General features: G+C 41.6%; 1 protein-coding gene across 1 annotated transcript; it reads left to right on the forward strand.

Moving 5' to 3' along the window:
* Positions 1–12,790: 12,790 nt before the first annotated feature.
* LOC129186485 (inositol hexakisphosphate kinase 2-like) lies at positions 12,791–19,150 on the forward strand. The gene is made up of 5 exons (XM_054784801.1): positions 12,791–13,417; positions 15,274–15,502; positions 15,687–15,871; positions 16,159–16,334; positions 17,801–19,150. The coding sequence occupies exons 1-5, from the start codon at positions 13,168–13,170 to the stop codon at positions 18,422–18,424; spliced, it is 1,464 nt and encodes a 487-aa protein (XP_054640776.1). The 5' UTR covers positions 12,791–13,167; the 3' UTR covers positions 18,425–19,150.
* The last annotated feature ends 321 nt before the right edge of the window (positions 19,151–19,471 follow it).

The raw sequence follows: 19,471 nt of genomic DNA on the forward strand, positions 1-19,471 counted from the left end.
CCAAATCACCAACTGTTTGTGTTAGGTCTATTTGGTCTTTCTGGGGGATTACTCGATTAATCGAAGCAACAAGTTTCAGATTAATCCATCCATCCATTCCTCCATCTTGTACCTTAGTGTCACTAGGGGCACGCGTATGCTGGAGCCTATCACAGCTGACTTCGGGTCAGAGGCGGGGTACACCCTGGAGTGGCACATATACAGTAGACAAACAACCATTCACACTCACATTCATACCTATGGACAATTTAGAGTCGCCAATGAACCTAACATGCATGTTTTTGAAATGTGGGAGGAAACTGGAGTACCCGGAGAAAACCCACGCGCGGGGAGAACATGCAAACTCCACACAGAGATGCCCAACGAAGAGTCAAACCCAGATCTTCCCGACCTGCTGACTGTGTGGCCAACATGCTAACACGTAGGCCACCGTGCTTCAGGTCAATCGACTAAGAAAACAATTGTTAATTGCAGCCCTAAAAATGTTATATTGGTGAGCAATATAACACAATATAACAATATTTACAACATTGCACATGCCGATTCCTTGTTTGTCTTGCTAAGGCCCATGTGGCCCACCAAACACTGCACCTGTGATTACGTGTCACTCACCGCACATACGTGTTCGGTTGTTAATATGCCAGGTAATGATTGCTCTCATGGTAATTCTAATCCACTGTTTTTTGGTTGTACAGTATGTGGCAATCGACATAAAACCATTTTGTGGACATTTTGCATGAATGTATTTAAGCATTCTTGTTTTCCCAGGCATATGTGTCACACTGACTCAATGGCTTCTAGTAAAAGTCCTGTTGCTAACGCTGCCTTTGCAACTTTTTCGAACTTGTTAATAGGTCATATTTGTTTAGCTGCAGGATGAGGACCTGATACTCCTCAATAGCTATTGGTGGTAGTCACACATTACAATAAATAACTTCAATAAGTAACAATAAGTAACTGTCTTTTTGTTGTAACACAATAATGCTAAGGCATTACTAATATTTTTTGGGAATATTATACACATTATAATCTCATTAGCACAAGTTCTAATACATGTTAACGTTGCGCTGACCAGACATTGACTTTTCTCTCTCCACTTTTTGCAACCTATAAAAAGCATCCTGCCTCAGATTCCATTAACTCAGTTGGAAAGTGTTATTCCCCTCACTGTGACTTAGGTTTCTACGTCCTGCATTGTCCGCTCTGTATGGGAGGCAATACTGAACTAATTACTGTGAGTATGAGGGTTATTAATACAAGAAGAACTGTTTCATGTCCTCCAAAAGATGAGTGAGGGAAGATGATCTTTTACTAATATTAGCTTTTGCTGCAAGGAACAAGAATTGTGATTTGGAGACACATTGGAGAGCTTCAGAGTAGTTACACTAGTAGTAGAACATAATATTTTCTATGACAGAGTCAGATAATCAGGGTTTGGGTTATGAGCTGAGGCGGTTTATGCGTACCTACACGCATGCACGGGCAACACACAGATAAGATGGGATGCCGCACGCCAGAGAAAATTTTTTTAACATTTTTTTTTTTAAGTACAATGTAGGCCTTGGCTCCCACATAACTCAAACCCTGCAGAAAGTCCCTTACTACTTGATTCTATGTGCTAATTTAGTGTTAGAGACACACAAGCACTTGACTCGCTGTCTATTTATCCCAATGTGCTTCATTTCCATGTAATATTTGATATTCAAGTTGAAATTCAAACACAGTCAGACGAGAAACAAGACAAACAGTATGTTATGTCCAATGTGGAGCTGTGTTCATATTTTAGAACACTCAACTAATGATGACTAACGATAAACAATTCAGTTACTTTAAATCTATTCAGTCAGAAAAATTCAACCAGTGTGACTGTGAAATAAACACCTGGAGACTGGACCCTGCAGGTGAAGTTTCCTAGATTACAATAGTTTTTTGTAAGGGAATCAGGTAGAAATTAACTATGGATAGAAACAAACAAGTCAACAACAATTAATGGCAAAAGCATTGACATTTTATTTGAATATTGTGCAACCAACACTTGAGGTTGAATTAACAGGGAGGTTAACCATTTCTGCTCTCATTTTCAATATTCAATACATTTTCAATAAAAGTACAGTAAGTAAAGTAAGAGCTGACGTTACCTTGCGCCGCTGTTGTAGCGGGATCGAGCGGTGCCTGGACGCTCAGCGTTGTGTGAAATCCCATGGCACCTTAGAAGGTGGTTGGAGAGATTTGTCGCGTTGCCGTGTTATTTTTGTTGACTTTTACATATACTGCAAACAGCGAGCGACTTATTTAGAACATCTCCCTCTTTGCAAAAGTCAAAGTGTTTCCACACACTTTCTCGCTCGCCGGCTTGTCCTCTGCCATCTGCCATGCTACGTTTTGTTGTCTGCTGGTGCATGGTGATGACGTCACAGACAGGCAGACTGAATCGAGTAACGTTTAACGTCTTTATCATTAAAAGTGCTAAAAAAACCCCCATGCATCCATATCAAGCCTGCCGTGCTTAAATCCAATGCTGTATTTGCTTGATTACCTTTTAAAGATGTTAGATCGATATACCGTATGTCGTGCAGAATGCCAACTTGGCGAACACAGATCGATGTAGTTGGATCATCATCGATGTAGTAGATGAATCGTTACACCCCTAATGCATAATAGTTTCAAAGTCTTTCATTTGTCTCCTTCTCTTATCACAATCTAAATAAGGTTTGCCTTATAAATCACCCTTTCATTTGGTGTGGTAAACATGCCTGTGCAGGATGAGATGCAGCTTCAGGATGGGTGTGACAGTGGATTGACATCATCGCTCTGGTGCACATTTATAGTTGTCACACAATCAGGCTGTGGTTCTGCTCATGAAGGTTGGCAAAGACGGTAGTTTCACCTCAGCATATTCAGGGATGGTTACATGCTTTCACCATCCACTTACAAGCCAAGGTTCTGTCAACATCACTCACATGTGACCATGTGACTTCTACCTTGTCTATATTGGTGTCAGCCAAGCAAATTGTTTCCCCTCTGAATGATCCCCTTGTTTATTTGTCTCTTGAATGTGAAGCAGACTTTGTGTAATAATAGGTCCTCAGCCGTCTGAATTGCCAGTAGCATGTGGTATTTTTAGTGTGGACTTATGTGTTTGGTGACCCAGGAGGATTTGGTTAGAGGGTTTATCTGGTGTGATGTGATGTGAGAGGATCAGTCTAGAAATGACCCTGCAGATCACTATGCAGGTAAGAAGTTTCCACAACATGTGTGTGTGTCAGGTGCCAGAGGTGTTGTATGTTTCTGTTTGCATATATTGAAACGGTACATACACTGATCTTTATTGGCAGGTCCACTTTATACATTGCTTGGTTTTACCTTTATCCTATGCATGTATACAGTACATGAGTCAGTGGTGCTTTGCATGTTTACAGTGCATAAATCATTCCAGGTAAATCCAGTCTCCTGCCAAGTAAGACAGATTATTTGTCTGATGATCCTAAACAGTTTAAATCTCTTTCAAGACACGGGGTCAACAATACAAAGAGACACAGCAAACTAGTTCAGGGGTGTCAAACTCCCTTTGGTCTGCGGGCCGAATACAGCTTAATTTGAGATCAAGCGGGCCGGACCAGTAAACTCATTGCAAAATTACATAGAACTAACAATAAGCCCACTTTTTTCCTTTGTATTAGTCACTAATACTAATAATTAGTGCAAAGAATGAGTAAATTATCAAAATGTTTATTAACAGAATTTTCCTTTTACATTATGAACAATATATTATGAACAAGAGAATAACATAAGAACATAAATAAAGTATGTGCAATTTTAACAACCCTTTTACACAGTTAAACATATATTTAAGTGTGTTGTACATAAAACTGATCACAGAAATAGTAACAATGTTCCAAAAACATTTAGTACCAGCCTTGTGGAACTTAAAAACACTGTTTTTCAACATCTGGAAAGCAATTTGAACAAATGAATAACTTTCACAGAAATTATTCGTCTTGCTTGGAATTTGCCCCTGAAACTTGACATCGTTTATCCTGCACAAGTGCATCAATATGAGGCATCATGTCCTGAGAAGCAGCCAATTTCAGAATCTCATTCAAATGCTTATGTGTGAGCTTTGAGCGCAGCTTTGTTTTATTAATGTTCATTAGTGAGAAAACTTGCTCACAAAGGTAGGTTGTCCCAAACATGGACAATGTTTTAGCAGCTAGTGCTGTCAATGTGGGATAGCCTGGTAGGAGGTACTTGTAAAACGTGTCCAAGCTTACAGAGGCAAATCTGTCCTTCAGTTCTACATCACACTGCAAATCAATGATTTCAAGTTGCATGGCAACGGGCAAATCAGAAGCTTTGACTGTGAATGGTGAGCGAAAAACTGCAAAATCTGTTTCGAGTTCGCTAAAAACCTGAAATCTTTTCTCAAACTCCATCAACAGCCCTGAAATCTTCTCTTTGTACCGTTTCACGTCAGAATTAACGCTTGCTGCGCACATATCTTTTAAACAGGGAAAATGAGCAGGGTCACCGCTTGCCACCTGCGTCTCCCATAACCCGAGCTTTAACTTGAATGCACGTATGCTGTCATAATACTGTGTTACGATTTTTTTGCGTCCCTGCAACATTTTGTTAAGAATATTCAAGTGCTCAGTGATGTCAACCATAAATGCAAGGTCCTGCAGCCACAGATGGCACTGTAATTCCTTAACAGGTTTACCTTTTTTCTCCATGAATTGTCCGATTTCATCACGTAAATCAAAGAAGCGCTTTAGCACAGCACCTCTGCTTAACCATCGTACGTTCGTGTGATAAGGCACACCATGGATAATGTTACAGTCACTGAGAAAGCTGTCAAATTGACGATGATTGAGACCTCTGGCTCGGATGAAATTAACAGTTCGGACAACCACCTCCATGACGTGATCCATTCTTAGCGATTTGCTGCATAATGCCTCCTGATGCAAAATGCAATGAAATGTCCAAAAATTACCTCCCCCATTTGCGGCTTGTACTTTATCTCTGAACTTTGTTACAACACCTGCCTTTTTACCGATCATTGACGGCGCACCATCAGTAGCCAGGCTTACGGCGCGTGACCAGTCCGCTCCGACTCTGTCCAGCGCTCCAACGACGGAGCTGAAAATGTCCTCAGCTGTTGTGGTGTCGATCATCGGCACCAGCTCGAGAAACTCCTCTGTGACATTCAAAGTCTTGTCAACTCCACGAATGAATATGGCCAGTTGAGCGACGTCCGTGATATCAGTACTCTCATCAATCGCAACAGAAAATGCCACAAATGACCCCACTTTGCGTTTTAGTTGGTGGTCCAAATCTGCAGAGAGTTCCGAAATCCTGTCTGCCACGGTATTTCTTGTCAAGCTTATATTGGCGAAAGCATGTCGCTTCTCAGGACACACAATTTCAGCAGCCGTCAGCAAGCAGTTTTTGATGAACTCTCCATCACTGTACGGCTTTGATGCCATTGCTATTTGGCTCGCAATTAGGTAGCTGGCTTTCACCGCAGCATCACTGGCTTCTCGGCTCCGGGTGAAAACAGATTGCTGTTTCTTCAGACGCGCCATCATTTCATTTACCTTCTGTTTTCTCAATTCTCCATGCAAACTGTTGTATTTTTCACCATGCTGAGTTTCGTAATGGCGCCGAATATTGTATTCTTTAAGCACCGAAACTTGCTGCTGGCACACCAGGCACACGGGTTTCCCATTCACCTCCGTGAACATATAAGAACATGTCCATTTTTCTTGAAAAGTCCGACATTCTGTGTCTACTTTTCTCCTTTTTGACAAAGACATTTTGCTGATGAGGGTGCGAGGCAAACGGAAAAGTAGATAATGCAATTGTCGCCAATAGACGCTGTACAGACGTTCAATTTTACCAGGTTAAGGTGGTCCTAGTTCCGCCGCAGTTTTGCTTTCATGTTGTCTGCACGTACTAAAACACTGCGCCCCCTAGCGGATAATACAAGAACTACAAATTTTAAAGAAAATTAATATTTTTTTTTTATACAATGCAGCTTTCTTCCCCGGGCCGTACCAAACCACCAGACGGGCCGGATCCGGCCCGCGGGCCGTATGTTTGACACCCCTGAACTAGTTCTTCGAACCAGCAGGAAAGCAAACACACATTTTGCAGTTAATGCTATAAACATTCATAGCAACAAGTGGGAACTTCCATATCATTTTTTTAGGCTGAATCTTGTGTGTAGCATAAATGACATGTATGACTGAGACCACCATGATCCACTTGAATGCCTTACAATTTGATCTAAATTCATTCGTTACCTATTCTGGGAAGAAATAGACACGTGACAAACGTTCTCTTCCAGACGCACCTTATTAGGTCTGCCAATCACATTTGTGGGACGTCTGAACGTGCAGCAAAGCCCTGGAGCTACTGCAACCTTGATTCAATAACGACCCACTTCATGCCAGTCATATCTGCTTCCACTCTGTCCCACTTATAGCTGCACTGGTTCTGTTTAGAATATCAAAGCTCGCTGATTAAGGTGGGAGCTGTTTGATCTCAGTGAATGTGGTGATCATGGTGAGGATGTTGGAGCACTCGTTCTCTTGACTTTGACCCTGATGAATACAGATCAGGCGCTAATGCAGTTCACATATTTTAAGCAAAAATAATGTCTGAGTTGATATGCATTGTATCGAAGCATTTCACCACGTCGTCAGACTCGTAAGACACTTTCTCCAAGATTTTGGAGTGTGTCCATTCATCCAGAAGAACATTTGTGAGGTCAGAGGTTTTATTGGCTTAAAACAAGGTAAATTGTCTAAAATGGCTTATTTTTTCTGATTCTATCTACTATATTTGGAATACGAATGTAAAGGTGACGATATGGGTGTTATTTCATGTCTAGATGGCTCTAATAATGTTAAAAAATCTTATGACAGGTTTTCTATGCCATAACTACGAAAATATTCAATTTATAAAGAAGGAATCCTACTTCGCAGAAATGTACTCATCGCGGCCAAGTCTGGAACCAATTAACCGTAATAAACGAAGGATTACTGTATAACCAAAGGTCTTAATAATATGTCTGCTGATGTTGTGCAAGCTCAACACCAAAAAAGGACTGCAGCCATCAAGCTCAGGAGGCACGTTTTATTAGCACTCATCTTCGTCTCAGACACACAGCCGTCAGGAGCCCCAAGACAACACAGCACACTTTCGGCCTTCACAGGAAAAACTGTGGGGGAAGGAAGTAATGATTTTGTTGAGACACAATGTTTAAAATATGGCACTTTTTGTATGTACTTGCATTGCATATTGCATTATTTGTCTTGGTGTTTATTTGGCCTCACAGTAAAAGAATCATATGTGTACGCAAGATGTGACCTGACGTAAGTATAAGGAAAGATCTGCTGCCAGTATCGGTATTGGTTGATATCGGTATCGGTAATGTGGTGCTGGACAATATTGGTTTAGTGGATATCAGTAAAAAGTAGGGGTGTCTCGACCCAATATTGATATCTGATATCTGTCCGATATCAGCCAAAAAAAACGTATCGGATTATATCAACGTGCATCTAAAATCTCGGATATTGGCACTCCGTTACAAGCAGTCCATTCCAGACTCTGCACCAGCACTTCTATCCAGCAGCAGCCCTTCTACTCAGCAAGCAGTACTGAACCCACGTGATCACAACAACAGCGTGTGCTAGCGTGTTCAGCAAGGAGTAGGAGTGATGCCAGCCGTGTGACTGTGTTTTTTGTTAAAAGCCCGAAAAAGACGTTGCAGCTGAGTGCAAAACGTGTTATACACAAGTTTCCCGTGGTGGCACAGAACCAGAGAAGTTTAAGTTGGCCAACCGCATCGCGCATTTCAAGAAGTATTTTCACAACACCACGGCTTCCCGAAACATCCAACGCTGTTTGACACATTTGAAAAGCATGAGAAACTCCCATGGGACAGCATTGGTTGTTCGAGGGAGTCGTGGTCTTGTGAAAATCCTCATGCCCTTTTATGTCATGCTGCCTCAAATGCCTGATAAGGTTTGTAGTTTTAAACCACAGGAAAGCTCTGCATGGCAAGTTTTGCACAACGTCTTTTTCTGACGAAGCTGAACAGAAAATACTGCCACACGGCCGACATGACTCCTGCTTCTTGCTGTTGTTAACACGTTAGCACACGCTGGGCTAGAGCCGGGTGCTACTAGATAGAAGTACTGAAGCGGAATCTTTCTCCGGGTACTCCGGTTTCCTCAACACATTCCAAAAATTGGCAACTCCAAATTGTCCATAGGTATGAATGTGTTAAGCGGCATAGAAAATTGATGTATGGAACATTAAGTATTGGAGTTATGATGAAGAAATGAACCTCAGCTTTAGTTTCAGTTCAACCAGTCCTTCTTTGATATTCATGTGACTCAAACTGGAGCACAAACTGGACCTCATAATGGTAGCTTGATGCCGCACACAGACTTACATTATTAGTCGCATTGTGATTTGAAATTTAATTGCCAGCGCAGCTTATTTTTCGAAAAAGGTGGTACCTTAAGGGAGCAGACTTGTACAGTTGTTGTTGTGTATTAGACAGATCGGAATATGTCCTCTTCCTTTTGTCAAGGCTAGAAAAGCACTGACGTTGACAAGAAATGGGGGACTAGAGTTCCACTTCCTTTTGGCTTCTCACCCGTGTCTGTGTGCATCCTGTACACACGACAACCACACTGTGATAAGCCCCTGTGTCTGCCCATGAATGTCATCATTGGCACCACAGGTGGTGACATTTGCTGTACATAGCAAATAGGACACGTACACTGTAATAAAATAAAGATTTAATCGAGGACCTGAAGTGTGTTGATTTCCAACAACACACAGTGGATATAGCAAGTATACACGTTCCGGTATACGTTTTTTGTGGAAAGATGGGTTTTTGCAGTTTCGCTTTTGTCTTTGTCAGTATGGGAATTTTGGGACTGGAATATCTGAAAGGAAAAGCACTCTCTGTTGGCTTGAGATCAGGCCACTAACTTGTCCTTTGAAGCATATTCCAGTTTTTTGCCTTTTAAAAAGTCTTGATTATGTGTACGGCCTTTATTCATCTGGCTTCATCAGTTTTGTAGCACTTGTCTGAATGTGAACACTGAGTGTATGCAGTAGATCCCCGATTTTATATGCAGTAGATCCCCTCCAAACCCTTCTTCTAGCTTGACGTTGACATTCTCCACCGATTTCAACATTTGCAATGAAAGTGAGTAATTATTAGACTAGATTCAATTGCTATTGTTCACTAGTGATGGAAGCTAACAAGCTAAATGCACAATCCAGTTTGAACCTTAAAGGAAACCTGCACTTATTTGGGAATTTTGCCCATCATCCACAATCCTTATGTGAAACATGAACACGTATTTCTCTCCCTTTTTCTGTGCGTTCGAAAACGAGTTAGCGTGAGCCAGCTAACACTGCACGTCAGGATTGTGGATGATGGGCAAAATTCCAAACAAAGTGCAGCTTTCCTTTTAAATATGGCTCACACACTTATTAAACACATTTGAATTTATAAAATATATCCTGTAGGTACTCACCACCAATTCATGGTAATGGTGATTTAATCCCTCAGAGGATCATTGTGTTCCCAAGTGCTCTTGTTCTTTTTACGAATACACCAAATTTTAGATTTTTTTTGGTAATTAGCTGCATTAGCGTTAACATTAGCTGCCCCTGCCCTTTTTTTCTTGTTATTCATAGCCTTGGCCCATGCACAGGCAAAAGCATAACCTTCATCACTGCTTTCTTTGCTTGGCTCAGGTAAAGAACAAAAAAAGTGTTAAGGTGTGCAATAGCCCAGACCTAATTCCAATTCCAAGCCTTTAGGGTGACCTGAGGAAGACTCGCCCCCACAATCTGACACAGTCGGAGCACTTTTGCAAGAAAGAGTTATTCCTAAATCAAGATTCGTCAAGAAGACTGAATTCTGCATCTGAAGCAGCCAAGTATTAGTTTATTTTAAAGCACATTGTTTTAGGTGAAATTGCAAGGCCGCAATTAAAAAGCTTTAAATGCGCACGTGTGTGAGACATACCTGTACATTGTTTAAGTATGAGTGCAAGGCTATTTTGCACTTGTTTGTCATCTAGCCTATTTTTTTTTCTCTTGTGTTCCAAGAGGCCGGATTAGAGAGATTAGTGACAATCTTTCTGACTCTATTCTCTGCTCTGTTGGGCTAACTTTAATGTACAGTGCACATAGACTCACATGCACGCACATACAGTACACAAGGAAATCCTGCAGGGTGTGTTGTTAACAAATGGTCAATATTTAACAGTGGTAATGAAATACAGGCTGCTCCTTTCTACCAGTCTTGAAAATTGCACTCATGAATGACGGCAGCGGTGAGTAATTATTTAATCCCGTGTTATTTTACCGTCTAATAATCTGTGTCAAGAGGAGGTAGGAGCCTTTAAGATGAGGATTAAAGTTTCCATTCAGGTCATAGCACGAGGTCTTGGCAGGCCTCCTCACCAATTATGTCCTTCCACCGCATCCTGTCCTTAAGTCACTATTTAGAGTACGTACAGTTCAGTTTCATTGAAATATTTTCTTTGTAGAAATTAGGGACTATGCAGGTGATTTATTGTAGAAAGAATGGTTTTGGATTTCTTAATATGCTTAGACTGTATAAGTTGCATATCTTACTGACAGCTGAAGCCAGTGTTGAAAGTGAACGCTGGCCTACTAATACGCACTATGGAAAATAAATAATGAGAGGTGTTTTTACTATTTAGCTCTCCTGCGATGAAGTGAGGGAAACAAAAATATCCCTTATGCACAGAGCCCACTGTAAATGTGCGTGATGACGTGGTGTGACGTATAAAACAGTTGTTGGACAGAGACGATCGCTTTCTTTCCCAACCTTCTGCTGTTCCCATTCACACCAAACTGAGCTTTATCATCATTTTTTTTTACATCCTTGTATGGGATCCCAATAAGTTGTGTAGGTAAAAACCAGGACAGTACTCCCTCGCCACTTTGCACGTCCAATTTCCCGGCTTCACTCGATCACAGTTTTTCAAAAATTAATTAATAAAAAATACCGTTTTGCGGTTGAATAAGGCCTATTATTAGTTTAAAACATGCATATTTAAGCTAATTTGACATATTTTTGCCTAAATCAAGCATTTTCAAGCATAGAAATAGGTAATGTTTTATTCTACACTGGTCACTAAGTGTCAGTAAAGTTACAGTAGTGTTTAGTGAGACACACAATCACCAGACCTGATCGACGACACAACAGGCTTTTATTGCAGGCACAATAATAATAACATAATAATCATAATAATAGCACAGGCTACTGTTTTTGGCATAGCCCAGCTATAATAAAGCTAAAACTCAACTCTGTACTCCTGACGTCACTTCCTGTCCACCACTCATTCATCTCCCCTAGCAAGAGTTTAATTCATGTCTTAAAAGGCTTATTTTCTGTGATTGTATTTACTATATTGAGTAGTACGAGTGTAAAGGTGACCATAGGGGTGCTATTTCACGTGTGGAGGGCTCTATTGATATCAAAACTTTATTTCGAAGGTCGTAAGCAGTTTTTCTATGCTCTAACTACGAAAATATTCCATTTATCAAGAAGGAATCCTCTTTCGCGGAAATCAACTTATCAAAGTTAGATCTGGAACCAGTTGACCGCGATAAATGAGGGAGGACAGTCGTCCCTCACTACATTGCTGTTTATCGCTGTTTCCTATTATGAGTCAAAAAATATCGAAAGACTAGTCATATGTAGTATTCTGGTCACTAGATGTTGTAATGTTGCATTGATGAGCCATTACCTTAGATTACATCACCATAACACTGCATGGAGTCAGCCATGGCAAAAAGTTCTCCTCCCATTCCGTGTGAAAGTGGTACGTTCTTGGCTTCGTAATGTGTCGTTCTTCCCCACTCCGTTTGAAACACTTTAAGTTTAGAACAAATAAATTGGAGGCTAATTAATTAGCCCGGTAACTTGCTATATACTATGAGCGGCGGCCATCTCTTATGTCCCTGCAGCTATCCCCTAGCCTGCACAGTGTTACGTAATGTGGTGTAAACAATGAATAACAAGTGTAAAGGTGACTATAAGTTGTGTTATTTCATGTCTATGGGGGCTCTAATAATGGTAAAAAGCGTATTTAGGAAGTCATAAACAGGTATTCTATCCTTGAACTAAGAAAATATTCCTTTTAATACTGTAGTATTGAATCCTACGTCGCAGAATTAACCGCCATAAAGGAGGGACGACTGTACTGTAAATGCAAAATATATTACGCTTTTAAGCTACAAGTTAATACAGTTATTGAATTTCATCATTTGGTGAACTCATGGAACTCGGTCTACTTTAACCAAATGACGTCTATGCAAAGAATGTGCCTGTTCCTAATATAAATGTTCATCCAAAGATAAATCAGAATCTAAAATATTGATTTGCATCGACCACAGTGACTGCTCATGGTTTTGCACCTGCTTTAAATGTTGGCGTACGCACCCAATCAAGTGTTTTTAACTCCTGTGCTCCTCACGTTTGACTGGGGGAAATGTTGCAGTCTGAGGCTGTCACACCAACTGAGTTTAGCCCCGCCCCTCCACTCTTGTTGTTCTTCTTGCCATGCTATTCCTCCCCACCTCCCATCCGTGTCTTTTTTGTTTGTTTCCTCTCTCGCCTCGCTGGGATTACCACCCAACTGCTTGCTTTGGATGGTCCTGATTGGTGGGCTTCTTGGAAATGGGGCGGGGCCTCTTTCTGACTGGTGAGAGCTTTTCAAGTGTGGAGCACAGACACTCTGCTGTCAGAGAGCCTTCAGTCTGCAACGGAGTCACTAGAGGGATCTGTCTGCCTTATCAGCCAAATAATGAGACAAAAGGAATCAATCTATTGTCTACGATAACTGAGCAGTCTTATCTCCTTCTCCTACATGCGTTTTGCTTTGATGAGCACCGTCCTGCTTAGGAGAAGCAGGTGATCTGCACAACAAGGGCCTCAGGAAACAACTGCAATAGCTTGCACAATCCTGCACTCTCGTTGTGACTGCTCCTCTTCTGTGTGCACATCTGCGGCGTGTGAGCATTTTAGCCCTCACCACATTGTGTGTGCGTGCGTGAAGAGGCTAATGCCCGCGGAAGCGTGGTCAGGGCCAGAGGAGGATGAGTCCGGCTATCGAGGCTCAGGCCCAGGAAGCCAAGGATGCGGAGAGCCAGAAGCAGCCGCAGCAACACCCACAGTGCTACTTGGAGAAAGGGGTGATACTTGAGCCCTTCATACACCAGGTGGGGGGGCATTCATGTGTCCTGCGCTTTGGAGAACAGACCATCTGCAAGCCCCTCATCCCCCGCGAGCATCAGTTCTACAAGAGCCTGCCCGCTGAGATGAGAAGGTTCACCCCTCAGTATCGAGGTAACTACCATCACTCTGCTTCCTGTGTTGTGTATATTTTACTGCTAGATATCTTCAGGATCGTTGCAAAACATGCTGAGTTTTACAAAACAGCTTATCACATATAGTGCCACAGGAGGGCACCACAGCAAAGAATGCAAACAGCAAGAGCTGTATGGCCTGGGATTGTATTTGCACAGGTAAGTCAGGTGTGCAGAGGTGGTTGGGAAGGAGTGGGGGGCGGGCGTGAAAGGGGTATCAACTTCCCTGTTGTTCACATCCACAAATCCAAGGAGTTGCTGGCAAGGGACCATCAGGTCACCTGGAACGGTTGACGTCAGAAAACCTGAGCTGATGTGCGCCACACTCTCTGTAGCCTCTGATGAGCATGAACATTAAAGGACACTGTAGGACTGGTTTAACATGTCAACCTCAGCAAACTCGTAACAAGCTCTGCCGGTTTTTAACTTGCATCTCACATTTAGCAAGCATAGAGGAGAGGAGCTGCCGTTTAGACCGAAATGAATTCTTTTTTTTGTGTCAACACTGTCTACCACTGACTACTTTTCATAAGCCTTTGTGTGCCTGAGAACCACTATAATGGGCTCTTTTGTCCCCATCATAGAAGCCAAATCATAGAACCCCACATTTGTTTCTTGTGTTCACTTCCAAGAAGGCATCATGTGACCACAAAAGGGTGTTATCTTTCCCGTCTTTGTCTTGTTGCTCTGCCAGCGTTGATTCTGTTCTCCGTCAGCATCTTTTCTACCTTATCTTTATTCTCACGTCCTTCCTCTGTCCTTTATCTTGAGGTCAGCTTTTGCATCATCACAAGGGGATAACGGGGTTATTGTTGGAAATCCAGATCTACTTATCTCTGAAAGTCTACTGTCTGTGTGATATACTGTAGCGTATATACATTGTACATTGAATGCCTTTGTGTGATGTGGTAATAAATAGTGTCTTAAACTTCACATTTCTAGTTCTGTGTCTTTTGTGTTTGGGCTCCGCTTTTTTCTCATGTTGTATTCTATTTTTTTTCCATTTGTTCCTAACTGCTTTTTTTAAGTGTTGCCTTGGCAACATTTTGCATTGGCACTACCTGTTTGCATCAGATATGCACATTACCTTACCCAATAATAAGTAGGGCTGCAACTACAGATTAATTTCTTTCTCGATTAATCTGAAGCTTGTTGTTTTGATTAATGGAGTCATTGTTTAAGGCCCTAGACAGACCAAATCAACATGAAGCAAACACAGTTAGTGCAGGGGTGTCCGGACCTTTTCCACCGAGGGCCACATTGTGAAAAATTAAAGGATGCAAGAGCTACTTTGATATTTTGTAAAGCAACACATGTAGACATGCTAACAAGTTATAAAAAAACTGCATCTCAGCTCGCGTTAGAGGTGAAAAAGCATATTATTAGTATTAGTAACTTCGGTCTTGGTTCTTTTATTCACATTTTTGCTGGGGTTTCTTTTAATATATAATATAATAACCATCACTGTTTTCCAAAGTCAAAGCTGATGTGTGTGAAGATCTGAAGTTTTGGCTAAAACACAAAGATAATATGTCTGCTTTCATGGATGACAAAGAAAATTAAAATTACTTGCATTTGAGAGACTGAAATTAGAGGATATTTACATTTTTAAATCAAAAAACAATTAACTCAATACCCAGAAAGTTGTCGATTAACTGGATAATCAATTAATCATTGAATAATTGTTGCAGCTCTACATATAAGTGTTTACTGTATATACACAATTTCCCTCACTATGCATATTGTCACAAATAGAAGCCTGCAAAGCGACAAAATGATATTTGATTGATTTTGACAACTGAATGAAGAGTGACATTGTGTGACCTGCTGTTCCAGGTGTGGTGTCAGTGAGTTTCGAGGAGGATGAAGAAGGAAACCTCTGCCTCATCGCCTACCCCCTGCACAGCGACCCAGCGGCCGACCTGGAAAACAAGGACCCCTCCGCTGACAGTGAACCCAAGAGCAAGATGCTCAAGTGGAGCAAAATGATGACGTCCTCACCTCTCGTGGAGAGCGATAACCTCAGCAAAGATGGACGAAGTCGCCACCTGCGCAAAGAAAAGAGGTAAACGGAAATATACACACGTTTACTTAGGCATACAGCCTCAGGCCAAATGTCTGCATTGCAGAACATCATCGTTGGTGTATTTATATAAACAAAACATTGTCGTGGAATTTCTCAACTCGTCATGAGCCAGTACATTATTTCATCTGTTCCAAATGCTGCTCTATCTCCTCCAAACACCCAGTGCTCACAAGCTGCTGGAGGATGTGGAGCTGGAGTGGCTGCAGCAAGCTGAAGTGCTGTACTACCGCCTGGAGCACAGTCACAGTAATGCTGTCCCACAGCTCAAACACAACCCTTGGAGCCTCAAGTGTCACCAGCAGCACCTACAGAGGATGAAGGAGAACGCCAAGCACCGCAATCAATACAGTATCCTTTTGGGAATGACACTGTTATGAATGAAAACACAGCATTTGTATTAAAGCACACACACGACAGCTTGGCTGGCGAACACAATGGCAAACTATCTATGTCATTGTCCCTTGGTGTCGCTTTACTAAAACACTCCCATTAGTGATTTGATATGACCGTGTCTGTGTAATGCATGCAAACACAAGATCCAACAATGGGATATTGTGTCGGTGCACGTGCGCCACAAAAAAAGCTTTTATCAAGAAAACAGTTGCTCCACTTTCCTCCTTTACTCAATTTCCCAGAATTCATCCTGCTAGAGAACCTAACCTGGCGCCACACAGTGCCGTGTGTGTTGGACCTCAAGATGGGCACTCGGCAGCACGGAGACGATGCCTCGGAGGAGAAGAAGGCTGTGCAGATCCGCAAGTGCCAGCAGAGCACGTCAGCATCAATAGGAGTCCGACTCTGTGGCATGCAGGTACCTTCATGTGGACACACATTACATTTTACAGTATACGTTTCGTCAATATAAACATGCTCATGCTGTCAGAATAGTAGTCATTTAACAGTAGTTTTCATTGGAAAACCAATGTATTGTTATTATTGTGTATTAGACTTTGTAGCATTATATCATTATTATTAAGAAGAAATCCTTCCCATATATACACCTATTAATGTAGTGCAGGTGTACCTAATGTAGTGGTCAGTATAACTTTAGCAGCTTATAGCAGCTTTCCAGTCAATTGTGTGTGAATGGTATGTAAAAAGATTTTAAAACGTGTGTAGTAAATCTGGTTTCAATTGCCAGAAAGTGCAGTTATGTCGAGGTTTGCTGAGGTCTATGCATGAACCCAAAACAGACGCCAGATCAGTTGTCAAGTTTTTAATGCTTCTACTGTACTGTATGTGCGATGTGTTATCGTAGGTGTGGGTGCCATAAAAGAAACAAATGTCAAATTCTGCTGTATTATAAGGATAGCTGCAATTAGTTGATGAATCAATGATGATATGCTGGAGCTTATCTCAGCTGACTTTGGGCGAGAGGCGGGGTACACCCTGGACTGGTCGCCAGCCAATCGCAGGGCACATGTACACAAACAACCATTCACTCTCACATTCATACTTGTGGGCAATTTAGAGTTGCCAATTAACCTAACATGCATGTTTTTGGAATGTGGGAGGAAACCAGAGTACCAGGAGAAAACCCACGCACGCACGGGGAGAACATGCAAACTCCAAACTCGAACCCAGGTCTTCCCGATCTCCCGACTGTGTGGCCAACATGCTAACCACTAGGCCAACGTGCGGCCCATATAAACCAATATAGTAGATGTAATAATAGACAATAAGACATAATGTAAACTCACACATGTTAGCATTGGGAGAATTCAGTGTTGTTCTGGTTTCTGGACACCACTAACATTACTGACACCTAGTGATCAGTGTAGACTACTACACAGCACTACGTGTCCTTCAATGCATGTATATTAGTTCATTAAGCCATTTTTATGCTTGAAAACGCTTCATTTATGTCAAAGATAGGTAAAATTTGCTTAAATATGCATATTTTTGGGCTGATAATAGGCCATAGTCAACATCAATGATTTATTAATTAATATATTTTGACTAACTGTGATAGAGTGAAGCCGCGAAATTCAAGTCGCGAAGTGGCGAGGAGCAACTGTATTCACACACATCAGCTTTGACTTTGGAAAACAGCTGTCGACATTTTTGCCTCTTTTCTTACATGTAGAGGCCCAAATCTCGATCTGTTTGTCTTCACATTGATTTGGTCCATGTCGGGTTAATCGAAACAACAAGCTTCAGATTAATCGACTGAGAAAATAATCGTTAGTTGCAATTTTAAGTCCACTTGTAGAATTTAGATTTAGAAGGAAATGTCCTGTTTTTAACATCTCCATAATGTGTTGTCCGTTCCACCAGGTGTATCATTCTGATACAGGCCAGCTGATGTTCATGAACAAATACCATGGACGCAAGCTCACCCTAGCAGACTTTAAGGAGGCTTTGCTCCAGTTCTTCCACAGCGGACGCCGCCTGCGACACGAACTCCTCTCACCGGTGCTGTGCCGGCTAAGAGACATGCAAGCAGCTCTGGAGGCCTGCGAATCCTACCGCTTCTACTCCAGCTCCCTGCTCATCATCTACGATGGGGCACCACACCGCAAACACACACGCCGACGCACTGAGAGCGGCCTCTCGGAAGAAGAAGAGGAGGATGAAGAAGATGAGGAGGCGGAAGCTGAACCAGAAATGGAGGAGGAAGATGAGGTGGGGGTTGTAGCAGGTGCACTTGATTTCCCCCGCTGTCCCTCCACATCAGGTGATGACAGCAGTGGAGGCTGCAGCAACGGGGGGAGCTGCCTGTCCCACTCAGGCCCTCGTAACCCAGTGGTGGACGTGAGGATGATAGACTTTGCCCACACCACTTGCAGACATTACTGTGAGGACAGTGTGGTCCACGAGGGCCAGGACAGCGGATACATCTTTGGCCTCCAGAACCTGATCACCATCATCTCCGAGCTGGAGGACCAACGCTCAGGCTAGACACTGAACGCTCACATGACAAGTACACGCGCACAACAACAACAACAACACTATGTCTGACTCCTTGATGCCAACTGGACAACAATTGTCTGTTTGTTTGTTGGTGCTTTGCAATGTTTTGTCCTGTCGTATCAGTGTTTTGGGGGGGGGGCTTGAAAGTCACTATTAACAAGACTTTAAGAAAAAGGCTAGTTAGCAAAGGATAGCTGAAGAATTGTGCTTTTCATTTCCAAAGAGTTTAAAGACTTTGCACACACAAACTGTTCATGCACTTAAACACGTTCAGCTGGGCGAGTGTGTGTTGGGATAAACTTATTTGAGTTGAGAGACGTCTACAGCTTAAATAAGCATTTTTACTTCCAGAGACTATATTCATACAAGCCTAGAGACGTATTTATTTATTAGACTAAGTCTCAAGTAAACTAATGCTTCAAATGTAAGAAGGGAGAGCGCTACATTCCATGTTATTAAAGTACAATAATGATATTCATTAGTGTTCTTATATGATATGTTTGGATACCTCTTATCTTGCATATCTGTTTTGTCCACAGTTTAATGGGGGGAGAATTAAACTTTGGTTTGTGTTAACGTCTTTGTGTCATCAATTTTGAAGGGATGCACAGTTCTTGATAATGCCACTCATTTGGTTTGGCTGGTGTGTACTTTCTGCTTCAAACGTGGCTAAACATGAAGATAATAAAATCATTCAAATTTGCAGCCAAATACTTGTTTTATTTTTGTTTCATAACAAAAATCCTAAAAAAAAAAGTCACATACAGTAAAAACATTTTAATGTATTATTTCTAATAATAACTGATAACTATTTGTATTAATTTATAAATATTAAAAACTTGACTTTAGAAATTTTACCTCCTTACAAAGATTAGCCCATCATTTTTATGGTCGGTTTACTTTAACAGAGAGAGACAAAATATCCACAAAAGAATCCAGAAAAAAAATTAACAAAATCTTGTAAATTACCGTAATTTATTTGATCGAGTGAAATAAGTATTTAATCCCCCACCAACCAATAAGACTTCTGACCTC

Source organism: Dunckerocampus dactyliophorus, chromosome 8 (assembly GCF_027744805.1).
Source record: "Dunckerocampus dactyliophorus isolate RoL2022-P2 chromosome 8, RoL_Ddac_1.1, whole genome shotgun sequence".
NCBI lineage: Eukaryota > Metazoa > Chordata > Actinopteri > Syngnathiformes > Syngnathidae > Dunckerocampus > Dunckerocampus dactyliophorus.